General features: G+C 36.8%; 1 protein-coding gene across 2 annotated transcripts in view; it reads right to left on the bottom strand.

The window, feature by feature from the left end:
- ATAD2B (ATPase family AAA domain containing 2B) overlaps nt 1-16,893 on the bottom strand; it is a 151,071-nt gene that overhangs the window by 93,291 nt on the left and 40,887 nt on the right. For both annotated transcript variants that reach the window (XM_032353194.1, XM_032353193.1), the window contains exons 8-12: nt 14,906-14,981; nt 8,359-8,457; nt 6,231-6,342; nt 3,595-3,710; nt 946-1,120 (exon numbers count right to left, since the gene is read on the bottom strand). In XM_032353194.1, coding sequence (XP_032209085.1) covers nt 946-1,120; nt 3,595-3,710; nt 6,231-6,342; nt 8,359-8,457; nt 14,906-14,981 — 578 coding nt within the window. The remainder of the gene's footprint in view (nt 1-945; nt 1,121-3,594; nt 3,711-6,230; nt 6,343-8,358; nt 8,458-14,905; nt 14,982-16,893) is intronic.

Below are 16,893 nucleotides of genomic sequence, written 5' to 3'. Positions count from 1 at the left end.
AAAACTTTTAAAAATAATAATAATAAATTTTAAAATGAATAAAAAGAATTGAAGTGCTTTACCAATTACAAAGGACTTTGATACACATAAACTCAAGTAATGACTACTCAAAGATTGCTTACTGAAAATTTTTTAATTTCATGTAATTTCCTCAGATATAATGAAATAAAAGTTGCACTGCCAAATATGAATGATATCCTTCACTAGTTCAAATAATCAAAAGTGAATTTATAACAAGACTAAGTTAATAAATGTCTTACAAAATAATATTGTTAAAGCTATAGTAATTTTTTTAAAAATGAAGACTGTCTACACAATATTCAGTCACCTAACCCTGCCTTTTGAAAGCACTCATTACTGGGGTGCCTGGGTGGCTCAACCAATTGAATGTCTGACTCTTGGCTTCCACTCAGGTCATGATCTCAGGGTTGTGGGATGGAACCCCACATCGGGCTCTGCACTTAGTGCAGTCTACTTGGGATTCTCTCCCTCTGCACCCCCTCCCTGCACTCTCTCTCTCTCTCTCAAAATAAAGAAAGAACATTCGTTACTGAATTCTTCTAGCACGATATTTACAGCTCATGAAAATAATACAGTGCTCTGTGAGATTTCCTGCAGAGATATTTAACTTCTTATGCTTGTTCTATTTCCTCAATTAGATTAAAACCTAACAACATGTATGTTATACTCCAGGTTCTCAAAAGCACCTAACAAGGTATTATATGCCTACTAGCCACCTTAATAAATGGTTTGTGAATCATCTTAAGTTAGTACTATTTAAACTGCTATTAAATACATCCAAAGCATACAAATTCAGATTACTGATCCCGAATTAAACATACTGATTGGAAATATGCCTCCTTATGAACAGTTTATGTTTAGACTAAATATAACATTTTAAAGAAGATATTTTAAAGAAGATATTCATAAGCTGATTTCACTTACCTGATCAAAAAGAAGCCGAAGTTGCCGTTCAGATTCACCAACCCACTTGCTCAGACAGTCTGCTCCTTTTCGCATAAAAAAAGCAACCTTTTTGTCTCCTTGACTGCACTCATTAGCTAATGCTCTGGCAACCAAGGTTTTACCTGTTCCAGGAGGGCCATAAAACAAACAGCCCCTAAAAGAAAAAAAGAATCAAGAGAAGTAAGGTAATGCTATCACCACCACTAATAATGAACACAAAAGGACGCATCACCCATATAAATTTGTACTAATGTGTATGATAACTATTACGCACCAGGAAAGCTTCCTGTACTATAAAGACAAAAGTTTCGGGGCGCCTGGGTGGCTCAGTGGGTTAAGCCGCTGCCTTCGGCTCAGGTCATGATCTCAGGGTCCTGGGATCGAGTCCCGCATCGGGCTCCCTGCTGAGCGGGGAACCTGCTTCCTCCTCTCTCTCTCTCTGCCTGCCTCTCTGCCTACTTGTGATCTCTCTCTGTCAAATAAATAAATAAAATCTTTAAAAAAAAAAAAAAAAAAGACAAAAGTTTCACTTTGCTGAGAGCGTTTAAGGATGTTTTCAACAATAAAACTTTGGTAGGTAAATCAGAGAAAAGAGTAATTTGGCAAGACATATGAAAATTTTAAATGTGTTCTCCCTGTGACCCAGAAATTTCTTATCTCAGAATGTAGCATATAGAAAGACTCAGAAGAAATATAATACAGATATTAAATGGATGTTCCAAAAAGCATTAATTCTAACTGTGAAAAATTGAAAAAAATTAAGTGCTATCTATTAGTAATGCACAGATAGGGGCACCTGGCTGGCTCAGCCAGGGGAGCATGCGACTCCTGATCTTGGGGTTGTGAGTTCGAGTCCTGTGTTGGGTATAGAGATTACTTCAAGTCTTTTTAAAAAAAAAAAAAAAAACCTTAAAAAAATAATAAGGTACAGGGACGCCTGGGTGGCTCAGTTGGTTAAGCAGCTGCCTTCAGTGCAGGTCATGATCCCAGCGTCCTGGGATCGAGTCCCACATCGGGCTCCTTGCTTGTCAGGAAGCCTGCTTCTCCCTCTGCCTCTACCTGCCAGTCTGTCTGTCTGTGCTCACTCTCGCTCCTCTCTCTCTCTAACAAATAAATAAATAAAATCTTTAAAAAAATTTTAAACAATAATAATAATAATAAAGTACAGATAAATATACTGTTACATCCATAAAATGAAATACTACTAAAATGTCAAAAAGAATGATACATACATTATTGATATGGGAAGGTGTCTAGAATATACTGTAGAGTAAAAAAGGATTATATAAAGGTATTACTGAATAATTTCACCTATATTAAATGTTTATATGTGCTTAATACAGACAAAATATAAACTTAACATACACATACATGTATAAAATAAGCCTTTATATAAAAAATATACAAAACTGGGGCGCCTGGGTGGCTCAGTTGGTTAAGCAACTGCCTTTAGCTAGGGTCATGATCCTGGAGTCCCAAGACTGAGTCCTGCATCCAGCTCCCAGCTCAGCAGGGAGTCTGCTTCTCCCTCTGACCTCCCCCCTCACATGCTCTCTCATTTTCTCTCTCTCTCTCTCTCTAATAAATAAATAAATAATTTTTTAAAAAGATTTTATTTATTTATTTGACAGAGATCACAAGCAGGCAGAGAGGCAGGCAGAGAGAGAGGAGGAAAGAGGCTCCCTGCTGAGCAAAGAGCCCAATGCGGGACTTAATCCCAAGACCCTGAGATCATGACCTGAGCCAAAGGCAGAGGCTTTAACCCACTGAGCCACCCAGGCGCCCCTAAATAAAATATTTTTAAAAAATTTTTTTAAATATATACAAAATTATTCATCCCTAAGAAGTAAGATTACCCTTCACTTATAACACTTTCTGCTTATCTCTCTCCATTTTGTTTCAGTTTCTTCCATAGCTGTATTACTTTAACGACTTTGAAAATAATAATTATGTTAAAATTCAAGTTACAAATTGCTTTTGTGATTTTAAAAAGCCACTTCAGAATTATAAGCCACATTTTTAATCTACTGATTAATGGAATAGGGGATGACTCTTTAATGAGATTTACATTCTGAAACAGATGGAAAATGAAAAGGAATATTTAGCAGTTTAAACCTAACAGTCTATATATAGATTTTCAGAATATTTTATTTTGCCCTATTTCCTTTAACATAATTTCTAGTCTTTTTTCAGCCTAGCTATCTTATTATCAAACACAATCTGATCATAAAAATAAATATCAAGCTTACCATTTCAAAACTACCCCCTCATCAAGTCAAAGAAACAATTGAAATTGTGTTTCCAAAGACTAAACAACATAAAGAATCAAACTCAATGTTATTAGGAGGCCAAATTAAAGAAAATCCATTTCAGCAATCCACTTGTATACTCAAGGCCTACATAAAGATTTGTATCTTATGAGTGACTCTTAAATGCTTAAATGTGAACTTCAAGAATACACTCAAGAGTACCAAAGACTTTGAATATTAAATAATAAAATTTCATTCTTAAATTCTCATTGTTAGAACACATCAAATAAATACAGATGAAATACTTCTAATCATTTACTAACTGAAATTTAATAAATCAACAGTAGTTACAGTAATAAGTATCTAGAACATTACTGACCTTGGAGGCTGGATCTTAAATTTTTCAAAAATTTCCGGATATAGAAGTGGGAATACTACCATTTCCTTTAGTGCATGAATATGATGGCTCAATCCACCTATGCTATCAAACCGCACCTTGGGAAGAAGGGGAAAAGTTTAATATAAAAAATTTTAACTGCTTACAGAATTTTTAAAATTTGAGATAGTCTTATGATTCAGAAATATATGCCTTCAGTGGGTACGACAAAGAATTACACATTTGAAATGTGGAAAAATAAATTTAGCAGTAAAATTCAAGTTTACATTTCAATTCAGCTAAGTAAAGCTACCATTCTTTCATCTCCTAGCAACTAAGGACAAGATTAATAGCCAATGTAACACTTTAATGGATATCTATAGGAGATGATAAGTTGTAGTCACACTCTTAGTATTTTAAATACCTTTCAAAATACCATCTATCACATATACTCTTAGCAAGCGCAATAATGTCCCCAAGGGAATAAAAACCGATTTAGAAGTTGGGTGAAAAACATCTTAGCTAGTACAATGGTCTGTGACACTCCAAAGCTGAACTTTACATAACCAGGTTTCTTTTCTTTTTCTTTTAAGATTTTATTTATTTATTTGACAGACAGAGATCACAAGCAGGCTCAGAGGCAGGCAGAGAGAGAGGGGGAAGCAGGCTCCCCACTGAGCAGAGAGGCCAATGCAGGGCTCGATCCCAGCACCCTGGGATCATAACCTGAGCCGAAGGCAGAGGCTTTAACCCACGGAGCCACCCAGGCGCCCCAACCAGATTTCTTCTTTATTTTTTGTAAAGATTTACTTATCTGAGAGAGAAGAGAGAAAGTGAGGGCAGGGGCAGAGGGAGAGAATCTTAAGCAGACTTCTTGCTGATGAGCCCAGAGCCTGACATGGGGGCTCTATCTCATGACCCATGAGATCATGACCTGAGTGGAAATGCGGAGTCAGACTCTTAACTGACTGAGCCACCTAGGCACCCCATACCTAAAAGACTTTATAAAATAAAAACTATAGAAAAAAGCACTTGAAGGAAATACTGCCAAAATAATAACAGTGATTGCCTCTGACTGCTGTATTAGGGCGGATTTCTTCCCCTGTATCTATTAACGGTACTTGAAAATGTTTCACAATGAAATGTTACTATATTAAAAAAAAATAAGTAATCTGGAAAAATAAATGCAGAGTTTAAGAGAAACTATATTTTCTTACATATGTTATCAAATTTTAAAGAAATACTCTTACTGAAGGGCAGAGACATCTAAAATTGACTGGATTCAAGAGAGTAAGGAGCTGGTAAACCAAATAACCAAAGATCATTAAGTAAGGTACTATGAAGAGCACCTGGGTGGCTCAACTGGTTAATCTCAGGGTTGCGGGATCAAGCCCCAACCTCCACCCCACCCACTCCCATCGAGCTCCTCGCTCAGGGCAGAGTCTACTTGAGATTCTCTCCCCTCCTCCCGTCCCCCTCCCCCAACTCATGCTCACTCACACTCTCTAAAATAAATAAATTTTAAAAATCTTTTTTAAAAAAAGATTAAGGTCCTCTGAGAATATGAGATTGTGAATTCAATATTCTAAATAAGGTCCTCAATTAAAATATTTTCTAAATAAGGTCCTCAATTAAAAAATATTTTCAGATTGGAGATAGCTAACATTTCATTTTAAAATATTATACAACTACATTTCATAACTTAAGTTTCTCTTATGAGAATCAAATTATGTCATATAGAAAGGCTTATGGGAACAAAATTTAAAAATATAAAATACAATCTTGGCTATGCAGTAAACTTATTCCCAAATATTTCCCCCCGAAAGATTATACTAACAGTAAGAATCTACTATATCCTCTACATCTTGTCTCACTTTTCATACTACATACTTTCCCCGGGTACGATAATCCATTCCCATAATGATCTCAACTATCTTTATATTGGGGACCCATATCTGAATTTCTAGATATTTCTCCTTAATGCCAAACCTAAATAATTAATTTCCTACAAATTACTTCTATTTGTGATGTGCCACTGAGAGAGTCACTTAAGCCAGAAACTTAGGTCATATATTAGGTCATATATTCAACTTGTTTCTCTCCCTCATTCGCCAAAAGCAGTAAATCCAACCAATTCATCAAACTTGAATTCTCTCCTGAATTCTGTCAAATCCACCTACTTCTTCTTTCGGTCATTACCCTACCATCACCATTACTCCAAATTACTATGTTACAACTACGTCTAAGCCAGTTTCCCTAATGTCAGCCTTGCTTCCCTCAAATTCACTAACTACAACATAGAGTATTTCATCTACAATGTAAATCTGATCACGAAATCTAAGTAGCTTCAACAATGCCCCACTATATACTACAATTTATGGGGCCTTGCCTTATTTGTCAGCCTCATTTCCTACTCATTTTTTATTATATATGCCAGTAACACTGAAATGGTTTAAAAAAAAAAAAAAAAAAACTTGAGTAAACAACACATGGTACCAGAGTGCTAGGTTTCAAATCATATGCATCAAAACACTAATAATAATGATATCTGGGTTTTTATTTTTATTGTGTGTTGACTTAGAAACAAGAAGTAACATTCTTTTAAAAAGGTCCTCTGGAAAACCATTTACAAAACTTACTGATTTATCAATGTTCATTGGATCAACATCAGCCAAGCTTGCACCCACTTTGACACGTTCTCGGAGAATACCACTAGCTAAATCTTCTGCTCTGAAGTTCATAGGCAAACACCTGAAATTCATAAAAATCCAAGTAGAGAACATTAGAAGTTTTACATTTTTAACATCAAAATAAGTGTAAATCTTTGACGTATTTTCATCTTTCTCCTTTTTCTGAAAACTCAGAAAACAAGGATTTCATATTTTTAAAGTACTTTTCAACTTTTAAGGCCAAAAATAAATGTATTCACTAGACAAAACAAACAAGATCACTAATCTATTTATCTGTTCAAAGAACCGAACCTATTCCAACTTAGAAAACAACATATCTGATACTGGATATTATACAAGTATAAAATTAAAAAAGATCTACTATGTATATATTACATACAGTATTAAATGAACTCAAACTTTATTATAATATTTATATTTGTCCTCAGGTATTATGTGGGTATGTCTACATGATTAAGAAAATTTCTTTCTCTTTAATTCAAAGGAAACAATTTTAGATCACTTTTGAGCTAACTAACCCTTATCTTCTGTGTAACTACCTTAAAAATGATCTTTAGCCACCTAAAATTTTATTTAATTTTACTCCCCCTAAGAAAATATAATCTACTTCCTTTTTATCTTGTATAAAAACCAAAAAGATGACATAAATAACCTCAAAAGAAGTATAGTTTCTATAATGAATGTACTTGTCACTCACATTTCTGAATCCTAACTTAACCTTAAAAATTTATTTCCCCAAAAAAAATACTTCCAAACCAAGTATCAGAATAGTTCACATTAAACAGGTATTAAATTGTTTTATTTAAACATAGATTTTGGGCCATGTGGGTGGCTCAGTAGGTTAAGTGTCTGCCTTTGGCTCAAGTCATGATGCCAAGGGTCCTGGAACCGAGCCCTGCCTCAGGCTCCCTGCTCAGCAGGCAGCCTGCCTCTGACCCTGACTGCTGCTCCCCCTGCTTGTGCTCTTGTGTTCTCTGACAAATAATAAAATCTTTTTAAAAAAAATTTGAAATTAAAAAAAATAATACACTTAGATGTTTTTGTCTTCTCTTATATTTTCTTTCCATCATCCACATGAGGAATTATTTTCAGCATAACATCTACACCAATCCAAATTTGTTTCCAAGACCAACTAACTGAAAATTTGCTATTTCTACAATAGATATATAATGCCAAATTATAGAAATACTTTGCTAATCATAAGTTTTCTAAATATAATTTATCTCTACTAGTATAAATATAAGCTAATTAACTCACGTTTTAAAGAATAAATTTTCATTTGACATTCTAATTACTTACTAGACAAAATACTGGTTCTCTCACCCAGTGAAAACTCCTGAGGTTTTTGTGAGCCACATAATAATCAGTCATTTACCCTAGGTAGGCAAAGACTACCAGACGGCACTCACTGAACCAAAACAAAACGAATTTTCCAATAAAATGGAAGGGCTTCTGAGACAATTTTATTAGAAATCAAATCAGGGGCCCTTGGGTGGCTCAGTCAGTTAAGTGATGGTCATGATCTCGGGTCATGATCTCAGGGTCCTGGAATCAGCCCTACATTAGGCTCCCTGCTCAACAAGAAGTCTGTTTTTCCCTCTCTCTCTGCCTCTCTCCCCCCACTCAAGCTCTCCCTTTCTCATGTTCTCCCTCAAATAATTATATAAATAAAATCTTAAAAAAAAAAAACCAAAACCCACAGAAACCCAATCTTACTCTGAGTGCTGTAATCACTATAAACACTTAAAATCAGCCTCATTAAATGGATCTGGATTACAGGAAAGGTACCAAGGAAATACTACCATAGTTGTTGGCCTCTTCCCCTTGGTTCTTTCTCCTTTACGTTCCTACCTTCCACTGAGTAGTTACACAGTAAACAATTTACAAGAAGTTTCCCAAGATTAGATTTCTATTTTAAGAATTACTAATTAAAAACCAAGTCAGTGCATTACTCTAGTCTAAAATATGTACTGAACATCAGTGTTAGCTAAGTGCTAGTGCAGATAAGAATCCCATTCAAAAAAGGACTGTTCTTCCTTATTTCTATAATGTATATAACAATAAAAAATTTACTAACCTATTTCTTGCTCTTGCCATGCTTTTTGATTTCCTCCTCTCAAAGCGTTCTTCATCAGAAGAAGTTGTGTCACTACTATGAATGGCATGCTTCTTTCTCCTATTAAAAAGAGTAAAATCCTTAAAATCATTATAGCAGCAAATGGCTTTAAAAAATACACTGCTGGCAGTGGGTTAAGCCTCTGCCTTCAGCTCAGGTCATGGTCCCAGGGTTCTGAGATCGAGCCCCGCATCAGGCTCTCTGCTCAGCAGGAAACCTGTTTCCTTCTCTCTCTGCCTGCCTCTCTGCCTACTTGTGATCTCTGTGTCAAATAAATAAATAAAATCTTAAAATAAAAAAAAAATAAATGTTTAAAAAAAAAATACACTGTTGGGGCACCTGGCTGGCTCAGTCTGAAGAGTATGCAAGTCTTGATCTCAGGGCCCTGATTTCAAGCCCCATGGGGGGTACAGAGATTACTTAAACTTTAAAAAGAAAAAAACAGGTGGTTCAGTTGGCTGAGCAGCTGACTTTTGGTTGTTTTGGCTGGGGTCATGATCTCGTAGGAGATCATGTGGGATTGAGCTCCTTCTGGCTCTGCACTCAGTGCGGGGTCTGGTTGGGATTCTTACCTCTCCCTCTTCTTCCCCCTCTGCTCCTCCCCCTGCCCTCTTGCTCTCAAATAAATTAATACATTATTTTCAAAAACAAAACTTAATCCTAACACCCAACTTGGATCTACAGTGAAAAACACTGTAATTATTCAAAGAAATGTAAAAGCTATTAATTGGTTTCTGACTTTTAGAATTAACCTAATAAATTAATCAAGTAAGATTTAATAAGTGTCACAGAAAAAATATTATAAATGTTATCAGTCCAAGCAATACAAAAAGACAGAGGGGCACCCGGCTGGCTCAATCAGTAGAGCATACAAGTCTTGATCTCAGGGTTGTGAGTTTGAGTACCACATTGGGTGTAGAGATTACTCACAAATAAAATCTTAAAAATATAAAGTAAAACAGGGACGCCTGGGTGGCTCAGTTGTTAAGCGTCTTCCTTTTGTTCAGGTCATGATCCCAGAGTCCTGGGATCAACCCCTGCATTGGCTCCCTGCTCAATAGGGAGCCTGCTTCTCCCTCTGGCTGCTTTCCCTGCTTGTGCGCTCTCTCTCTTACAAATAAATAAATAAAATCATTAAAAATTGTTTAAAAATAATTCTATATATTACTGAGTGCTCATACAGCTAAGTGTATATTAATCCCCTTTACCTATTTCACCCATCCCCCCTTGCCCTCTGGAAACAATCTGTTTATTCTCTATAGTTAAGAGTCTGTCTTTTGGTTTATCTCTTTTATTTTGTTCATTTGTTTTGTTTCCTAAATTCCACATTGTTCACACCTGACTTTTAAGGTTAAGGTACAAACATCCACTTCTCTCCATTCTACTCATTCTTTTTATTTTATTTTAATTTTTTTTTTAAGATTGCATCTATTTATTTGACAGAGAAATCACAAGTAGGCAGAGAGGCAGGCAGAGAGAGAGGGGGAAGCAGGCTCCCTGCAGAGTAGAGAGCCCGATATGGGTCTCAATCCCAGGACCTTAAGATCATAACCTGAGCCGAAGGCAGAGACTTAACCCACTGACCCACCCAGATGCCCCTATTTCAATTTCTTTAAGTTTTTTTTTTTTAAGATTTTATTTATTTATTTGAGAGGGAGAGTGAGCCCAAGCAGGGGGAGCAGCAGACAGAGGGGGAGAGAGAAGCAGGCTCCCTGGCTGAGCAGAGAGCCTCACCCGGGGCTTGATCCCAGGACGTGGGGAGCCTGCTTCTCCTTCTCACTCTGCCCCACCTCCCCTCTTGTACTCTCTCACATCTCGAATAAATAAATCAAATCCTCAAAACAAAACAAATAAACAAATATCCTTCAGCTAATACCCTACTTACTGGAGAAATAGTGAACGTTGTGTCATACCAAAAACAGGTATGACACAAAGATACCCACTCTCAGAACTTCTATTCACCACTGTACAGAGGACCCTCGTCATTATAATAGGAAAGAAATAAAACTCACAGAGACTGAAACTGTCTCTACTTGCAGACAATATGGTTTATACAGAAAATACTCAGTAATCTACAAAACAACTACTAGAACTAAAAACAAAATTTGCTAAGGTCATAGAATACAAAGTTTACAGACAAAACAATTCTATTTTTAAATCTTAGTAGCAAACAATTAGAAAGTATGTTTTCTAAGCAGTTTTTTTTTTAAGTTTTTATTTATTCATTTAAGTAATCTCTACACCCAAGGTAAGGCTTGAACTCATGACCCCAAAATCAAGAGTCACATGCTCTTCTGACTGAGCCAGCCATGTACCCCGAAAGCAGGAGTTTTTTTAAATATATATATATATATATATATTTTTTTTACAGATTCTGTTTATTTATTCGCCAGAGAGAGAGCGCGCACAAGCAGGGGGAGTGGCAGGCAGAGGGAGAAGCAGACCACTGCTGAACATGAAGTATGATACCATGTGGGACTCCATCCCAGGACCCTGCGATCACGAATCTGAGCTGAAGACAGACATTTACAGCCGACTGAGCCACCCAGGCATCCTGAAAACAGTTTTTAAAAGCAATTCCACTGTAGCATAAAATAGGAAATACTTAAAAATAAATTTAAGACATGAAAAACCTTTACAATGTAAACTACAAATCACTGCTGAGAGAAATTTCAAAAGACTTAACTAAATGAAATGATATAACATGTTATGGACTGGCAAACTAAGTATTATTACAATATCGATTCTCCCCATACTGACCTACAGTTTTAATATAATCCAAACAAAATCCCAGCAGGCTTTTACTGCAGGAATTAACAGGAGTGCCTGGCTGGTTAAGTCAGAGGAGCACTGGATTCTTTTATTTTTTAAAGACTGATTGATTGATTGATTGATTTGACAGAGAGAGAGAGAGAGAGAGAGAGAGAGAGACAAAGATCGATCACAAGTAGGCAGAGAGGCAGGCAGAGAAAGGGGGAGAAGCAGGCTCCCCGCCAAGCAGAAAGCCCAATTTGGGGCTTGATCTCAGTACCCTGAGCCCAAGGCAGAGGCTTAACCCACTGAGCCACCCAGCTTCCCCAGTACTGGACTCTTGACCTCAAACTGGGAGTTTAAGCCCCACAGTGCATGTATAGATTACTCTTTTAAAAAAAAAAAAAAAAAAAAAAAAGAGGGACACCTGGGCAGCTCAGTAGGTTAAGCATCGGACTCTTGATTTTGCCTCAGCTCATGATTTCGGGGTTCTGAGATCGAGTACTGCATGGGGCTCACACTGCACGTGAAATCTGCTTAAGATTCTCTCTCCCTCTGCCCATCCTCCCCCACTCACATGCACATGCGTGCATGTGCTCTCTCTAAAAAAAATAAAATAAAATAAATGTTGGGGGCACCTGGGTGGCTCAGTCATTAAGCAGCTGCCTTCAGCTCAGGTCATGATCCCAGGGTCCTGGGATCATAATTAATTAATTAACTTTTTTAAAAAGAAAAGAAAGAAATGAATTAACAAACTGATTACAACATTTAAGTGAAAATGCAAAGGACCTAAAATATCCAAACTAGGGGCACCTGGTGATTGTTGGTTAAGAATCTGCCTTCAGGGGCAACTGGGTGGCTCAGTAGGTTGCGCCTCTGCCTTCAGCTCAGGTCATGATCTCGGGGTCCTGGGATGGAGCCCCACATCAGGCTCTCTGCTTGGTGGGGAGCCTGCTTCTTTCTCTCTCTCTGCCTGCCTCTCTATCTACTTGTGATCTCTCCCTCTGTCAAGTGAATAAATAAATTTTTAAAAAATGGATATTCTGATCTTCATATAAATTTGAAACAACCAGGGACACCTGGGTGGCTCAGTTGGTTAAGCAGCTGCCTTCGGCTCAGGTCATGATCCCAGCGTCCTGGGAGTCCCACATCGGGCTCCTTGCTCAGCAGGGAGCCTGCTTCTCCCTCTGCCTCTGCCTGCCATTCTGTCTGCCTGTGCTCGCTCTCTCCCCCTCTCTCTCTCTGATAAATAAATAAAAAATCTTTAAAAAAATTTGAAACAACCAATAAGAGATGTAGATAGTAGGAGTCAGGCCTCTCAATGTCTGAAAGTTACAAGATAAACAAGAAAGATTAGAATAAACTCTGTGATAGTGGATTAGAGTGGCCCACTTCAGTAAGAACTCATGTTTAGCTTAAATATAAAGATGGGTACAGAAACAATTATAAATGTGTCCGTAAACATAGGTTAGTGTACATACGTAAGATTACCTAGCTATCTACAAGAGGGTCCTGTGTACAAACATACATAGTATCTAGATACTGGCTTCTAAATATTATTCTCCAATAGAAGAAAACGGGGATCCTTAGTGAGATGACTTATCCTAGAGCTGGGGCACAGAGTGTTTACGATGAGCCTGAAACATGTTGTAATGACAGAAAATAAGGAAGTACTCAAAAAACAAAACGATGGAGGAATGTAAAAGGGACACAATGGGTAAAGCAGGTACAATTTGAACAACAAAATAACATAATATTTCATTACAACCCAAAGTATAAAACAAATAAGCACGCATCCATACTAATATAAATGACTGAATAAATATTTTTAAGGGAAGGATGCCAATGTCTTACAAAAGAATTTTAAGTAATACAGGTAGACACTCCCCCTCTAAGAGATAGAGCTTAATTTCCAAACCACTACCTTTCCTTGAAGGTGTGCAAGACTTAGTAATTTGTTTATTTTAAAAAAATATATATGGAAATGGAAAAACAGTACCTTTACAGTGGAGAAATATGGCAAACACAACTCTAACCAAGTTATAAAGGTTAACTTAACATTATCATTGATGTCATATGGGTATAATTTTCCCCTTGATGTGATATAACAAGAAGGATCCTTTTCCTCCTGGGTAATCTTTCCAAAAATCCTAACCCCAGTCTCACCTAGAGAAAAACATGATTAGACAGACTGGGGGACATTTCATAAGATACAGGGACAGTGGGATGCCTGGGTGGCTCAGTCGGCTGAGCATCTGTCTTCAGCTCAAGTCATGATCCCAGGGTCCTGAGATCAAGTTCTGCATCAGTCTCCTGCTCAGCAGGGAGCCTATTTCCTCTCTCTGCCTGCCATTCCCCCTCCTTGTGCTCTTTCTCTCTTTGACAAATAAATAAATAAAATCTTAAATTTAAAAAAAAAAAATACAGGGACAGGATTCATCAAGATTATCAAAATCGTGAAAAGTAAGGAAGACAAAAAACTGTCACAGACCAGAGGAGACTGTGGGGACATGACAACTACATGTAATATGGTGGTACCCTCATTTGTATTCTGCAGCAGAAAGGAACATTAATGAAAAAACTATTAAAATCCAAATAAACCTTGAAGGCTGGTAAGTAGTTATGTACCAATATCACTTTTTAGTTTTAACAAACATGCCACAACATGTTAGCAATGACAGAAATTGGGTAACAGGGGGGCGCCTGTGTGGCTCAATTGTGAAGAGTCTGCTTTCGGCTCAGGTCATGATGCCAGGGTCCTGGGCTCAAGCCCCACATTGTGCTCCCTGCTTCTCCCTCTCGCACTCCCCCTGCTTGTGTTCCCTCTCTCACTGCGTCTCCCTCTGTCAAATAAATAAATAAATAAAATATTCAACAACAACAACAAACTGGGTAAGAGGTTTAAGGGAAACCTATACTATTTTTGCAAATTTTCTGCAAAGCAAAAATTGTTCCAAAACTAAAAATTCATTTAAAAAAATTTTTAAACATTTGCTCTTCAAAACATCATTTTGAGAATAGCCAAGTCAAATGATGGAGCAAACACTTGTAATATGTACATGTGACAAAAGATTTATGTTTAGAATATATTTTTAAAACTTAAAACTCAGTAAGAAGGCAAACAACTCCATTTTAAGAGGGCAGAAATTTAAGCAGAAATCTTTACAAAGAAGATATAAAAATGGCCAACAAGGGGTGCCTGGGTGGCTCCGTCGTTCATCGGCTGCCCTCAGCTCAGGTCATGATCTCTGGGTCCTGGGATGGAGCCCTGAATCAGGCTCCCTACTCAGCAGGGAGTCTGCTTCTCCCTCTTACTCTGTGACAACCCTCCCCTACTCATGTGTGCACTGGCTAATGCTCTCTGTCTCAAATAAATAAAATCTTTAAAAAAAAAAAAGAAAGGGGAAAAGGGAAAAAACAGGAAAGACTAACTGAACCACTGTTTCAAGTGAAAGCAATGTGAGTTGTTTAGATTCAACTCTATACAAGTAGATCACCAAAGAGCTATGTAGCTGTAGAGAACATAATTGTTAAAACAGTAACTATTCCAAGCAAACTAAACCAGGAAGAGAACAGTCACATGTAAGATAATAACTACTAGTCCTTAAAGAAAGATACCATTTAGTTCCTCATTTACATTATCAACACCATCAATACCTATATTCTAATTATAAGACATTTCGTAATGTATTATTTAAAGAATATATCTAAATAACTGATATAAATTTTTCCTCTTTTGAAAACCAGCAAAACATACCTGATATGGCTTCTTCTTGCTGGAGATCTGTGAATATCAAACAGTGTGTTTTCCCTCTTTTTTTGATGAGCCGGAACTTAAAGAAAAAGAAAAAAAGACAGCAAAGAAATAACTAACGATAAATTGATAAACTGATGTATTAAAGGAATAGAAATTACTTCTGTTTACTTTCTGAATAGAAGTAAGTCTTGTGTGTTCAAGTTCCAAATGCTATCTAGAAGGAGTACAGCAAAAATAAAAACTTTGTAGCAAATAATAGCATAAATTGCAAACAAACTTTCTCAAAAGATGTTAAATTAAATCTTCATCATCTGGGGTTAAACAAAGATTTTTTTGGATACCACACCAAAAGCATAATCCATTAAAAAACGTAATATATTGGAGTTCATCAAAATTACAAATTCTGCTCTTTGAAAGACACTATCAAGAAATTAAAGGAAACAAGCTACACACAAAGAAAATATTTGCAAATCATGTATCAGATAAAGAACTGATTGCCAGAATACATAGGACTCTTAAAACTCAGTACTGAAAAAATAAACAACTCAATTGAAAAAAAGGGCAAGAGATATGAACAGACATTTCACCAGCGATAATGCTGGCAAAGCAGCACATAAAGATGCTCAACATCACTTGGGAAATGGACATTTAAACTACAGTAAATATGTATTAAAATTAATTTCAAAAACGGACCATACCAAGTACGTGGCAACAGAATGGTGCAACTGGACTCTCATGTACTCTTAGGGAGAATGTAAGTGGTACAATCACTCTGGAAAACAGTCTGGCAATTTCTTAGCACATTAAACATAAACCTAATAACAAACCCAACCATTCTACTCCTCAGTGTTTATGAAAAATGAAACAATATGTCCAAAGACTTGCACATGAATGTTCATAAGAAATCTGTAACAGCAAAACACTAAAAATGTCAACAGTCTAAATGTTCATCCACAAATGAATGAATAAACAAATTGTGATACAGCCATACAATGGAATGCTATTTGGTAATAAAAAGAAACACACTGGTATTATTTTCAACAACATGGATGAGTCTAAAAATTATGCTGAGTGAAAGAAGCTGGACAAAAAAGAGTATATATTGTACACAAAATTCAAGAAAATGTGAACTCATCTACAGTTAGAGAAAGCAGATGAGATCAGTGCCTTCTCAAGGACTGGGATGGAGATGGTTCCAGAAGGTTAGAAACAGATTACAAACAGGCAACAAGATATTCGGGGGGTTGATATACATATTCAGTATCTTGATGGTGATGACAGTTTCATAGGTACGTACCTAAGGTATGTCCAATTTGCCAAACTGTACATATTAAATATGTGTACCTGCAGTACACTGCATTTCAATTATTCCCCAATAAAGATTTCTTTTATCTATAAAAATGGTTCACAATCTTTTTTCTATCTTTACATATCTCCCCCATTATCAACAGGGCTATCTGTGACAATAACTCCTACCTGGTGTAATGTCTGCATACCAATCTGCATCAACTAGAGGCAAGCCTCTAGTAAGATAACTCCGACCCATCCCTTTCAGAGATTCAATCATCATTTTAGAGCATAAGAGTTTAAGTATTGGGGTGCCTGGGTGGCTCACTCAGTTAAGCACGATCCCGGAGTCCCAAGATGGAGTCCCACATCAGGATCTCTAGTAAGCAGGGAGTCTGCTTCTCCCTCTACTCCTCACCCGACTCGTGCTCGCTCTCTCTCTCTCTCTCAAATAAATAAAATCTTTAAACAAACAAAGTATAACTATCTCATATAAATATCTCAGTCCTTCCTTAAAAACATTATGCTAAGTGAAAGAAGTTAGACACAAAAGGTCACATAAAGGCAAATCTATAGACAGAAAGTACATTAGTGGTTGCCAAGGTCTGAGGGTATGAAAGTGAAGAAATAATAAAATGTCCTGGAATTAGACAGTGGTGATGACTGCATAATCCCTATAAATACAGGGGCGCCTGGGTGGC

This window comes from Mustela erminea, chromosome 7 (assembly GCF_009829155.1).
Source record: "Mustela erminea isolate mMusErm1 chromosome 7, mMusErm1.Pri, whole genome shotgun sequence".
NCBI classification, from domain to species: domain Eukaryota; kingdom Metazoa; phylum Chordata; class Mammalia; order Carnivora; family Mustelidae; genus Mustela; species Mustela erminea.
Note: the sequence above shows the minus strand (reverse complement) of the source record. Positions and strands in the feature narration are given on the sequence as shown.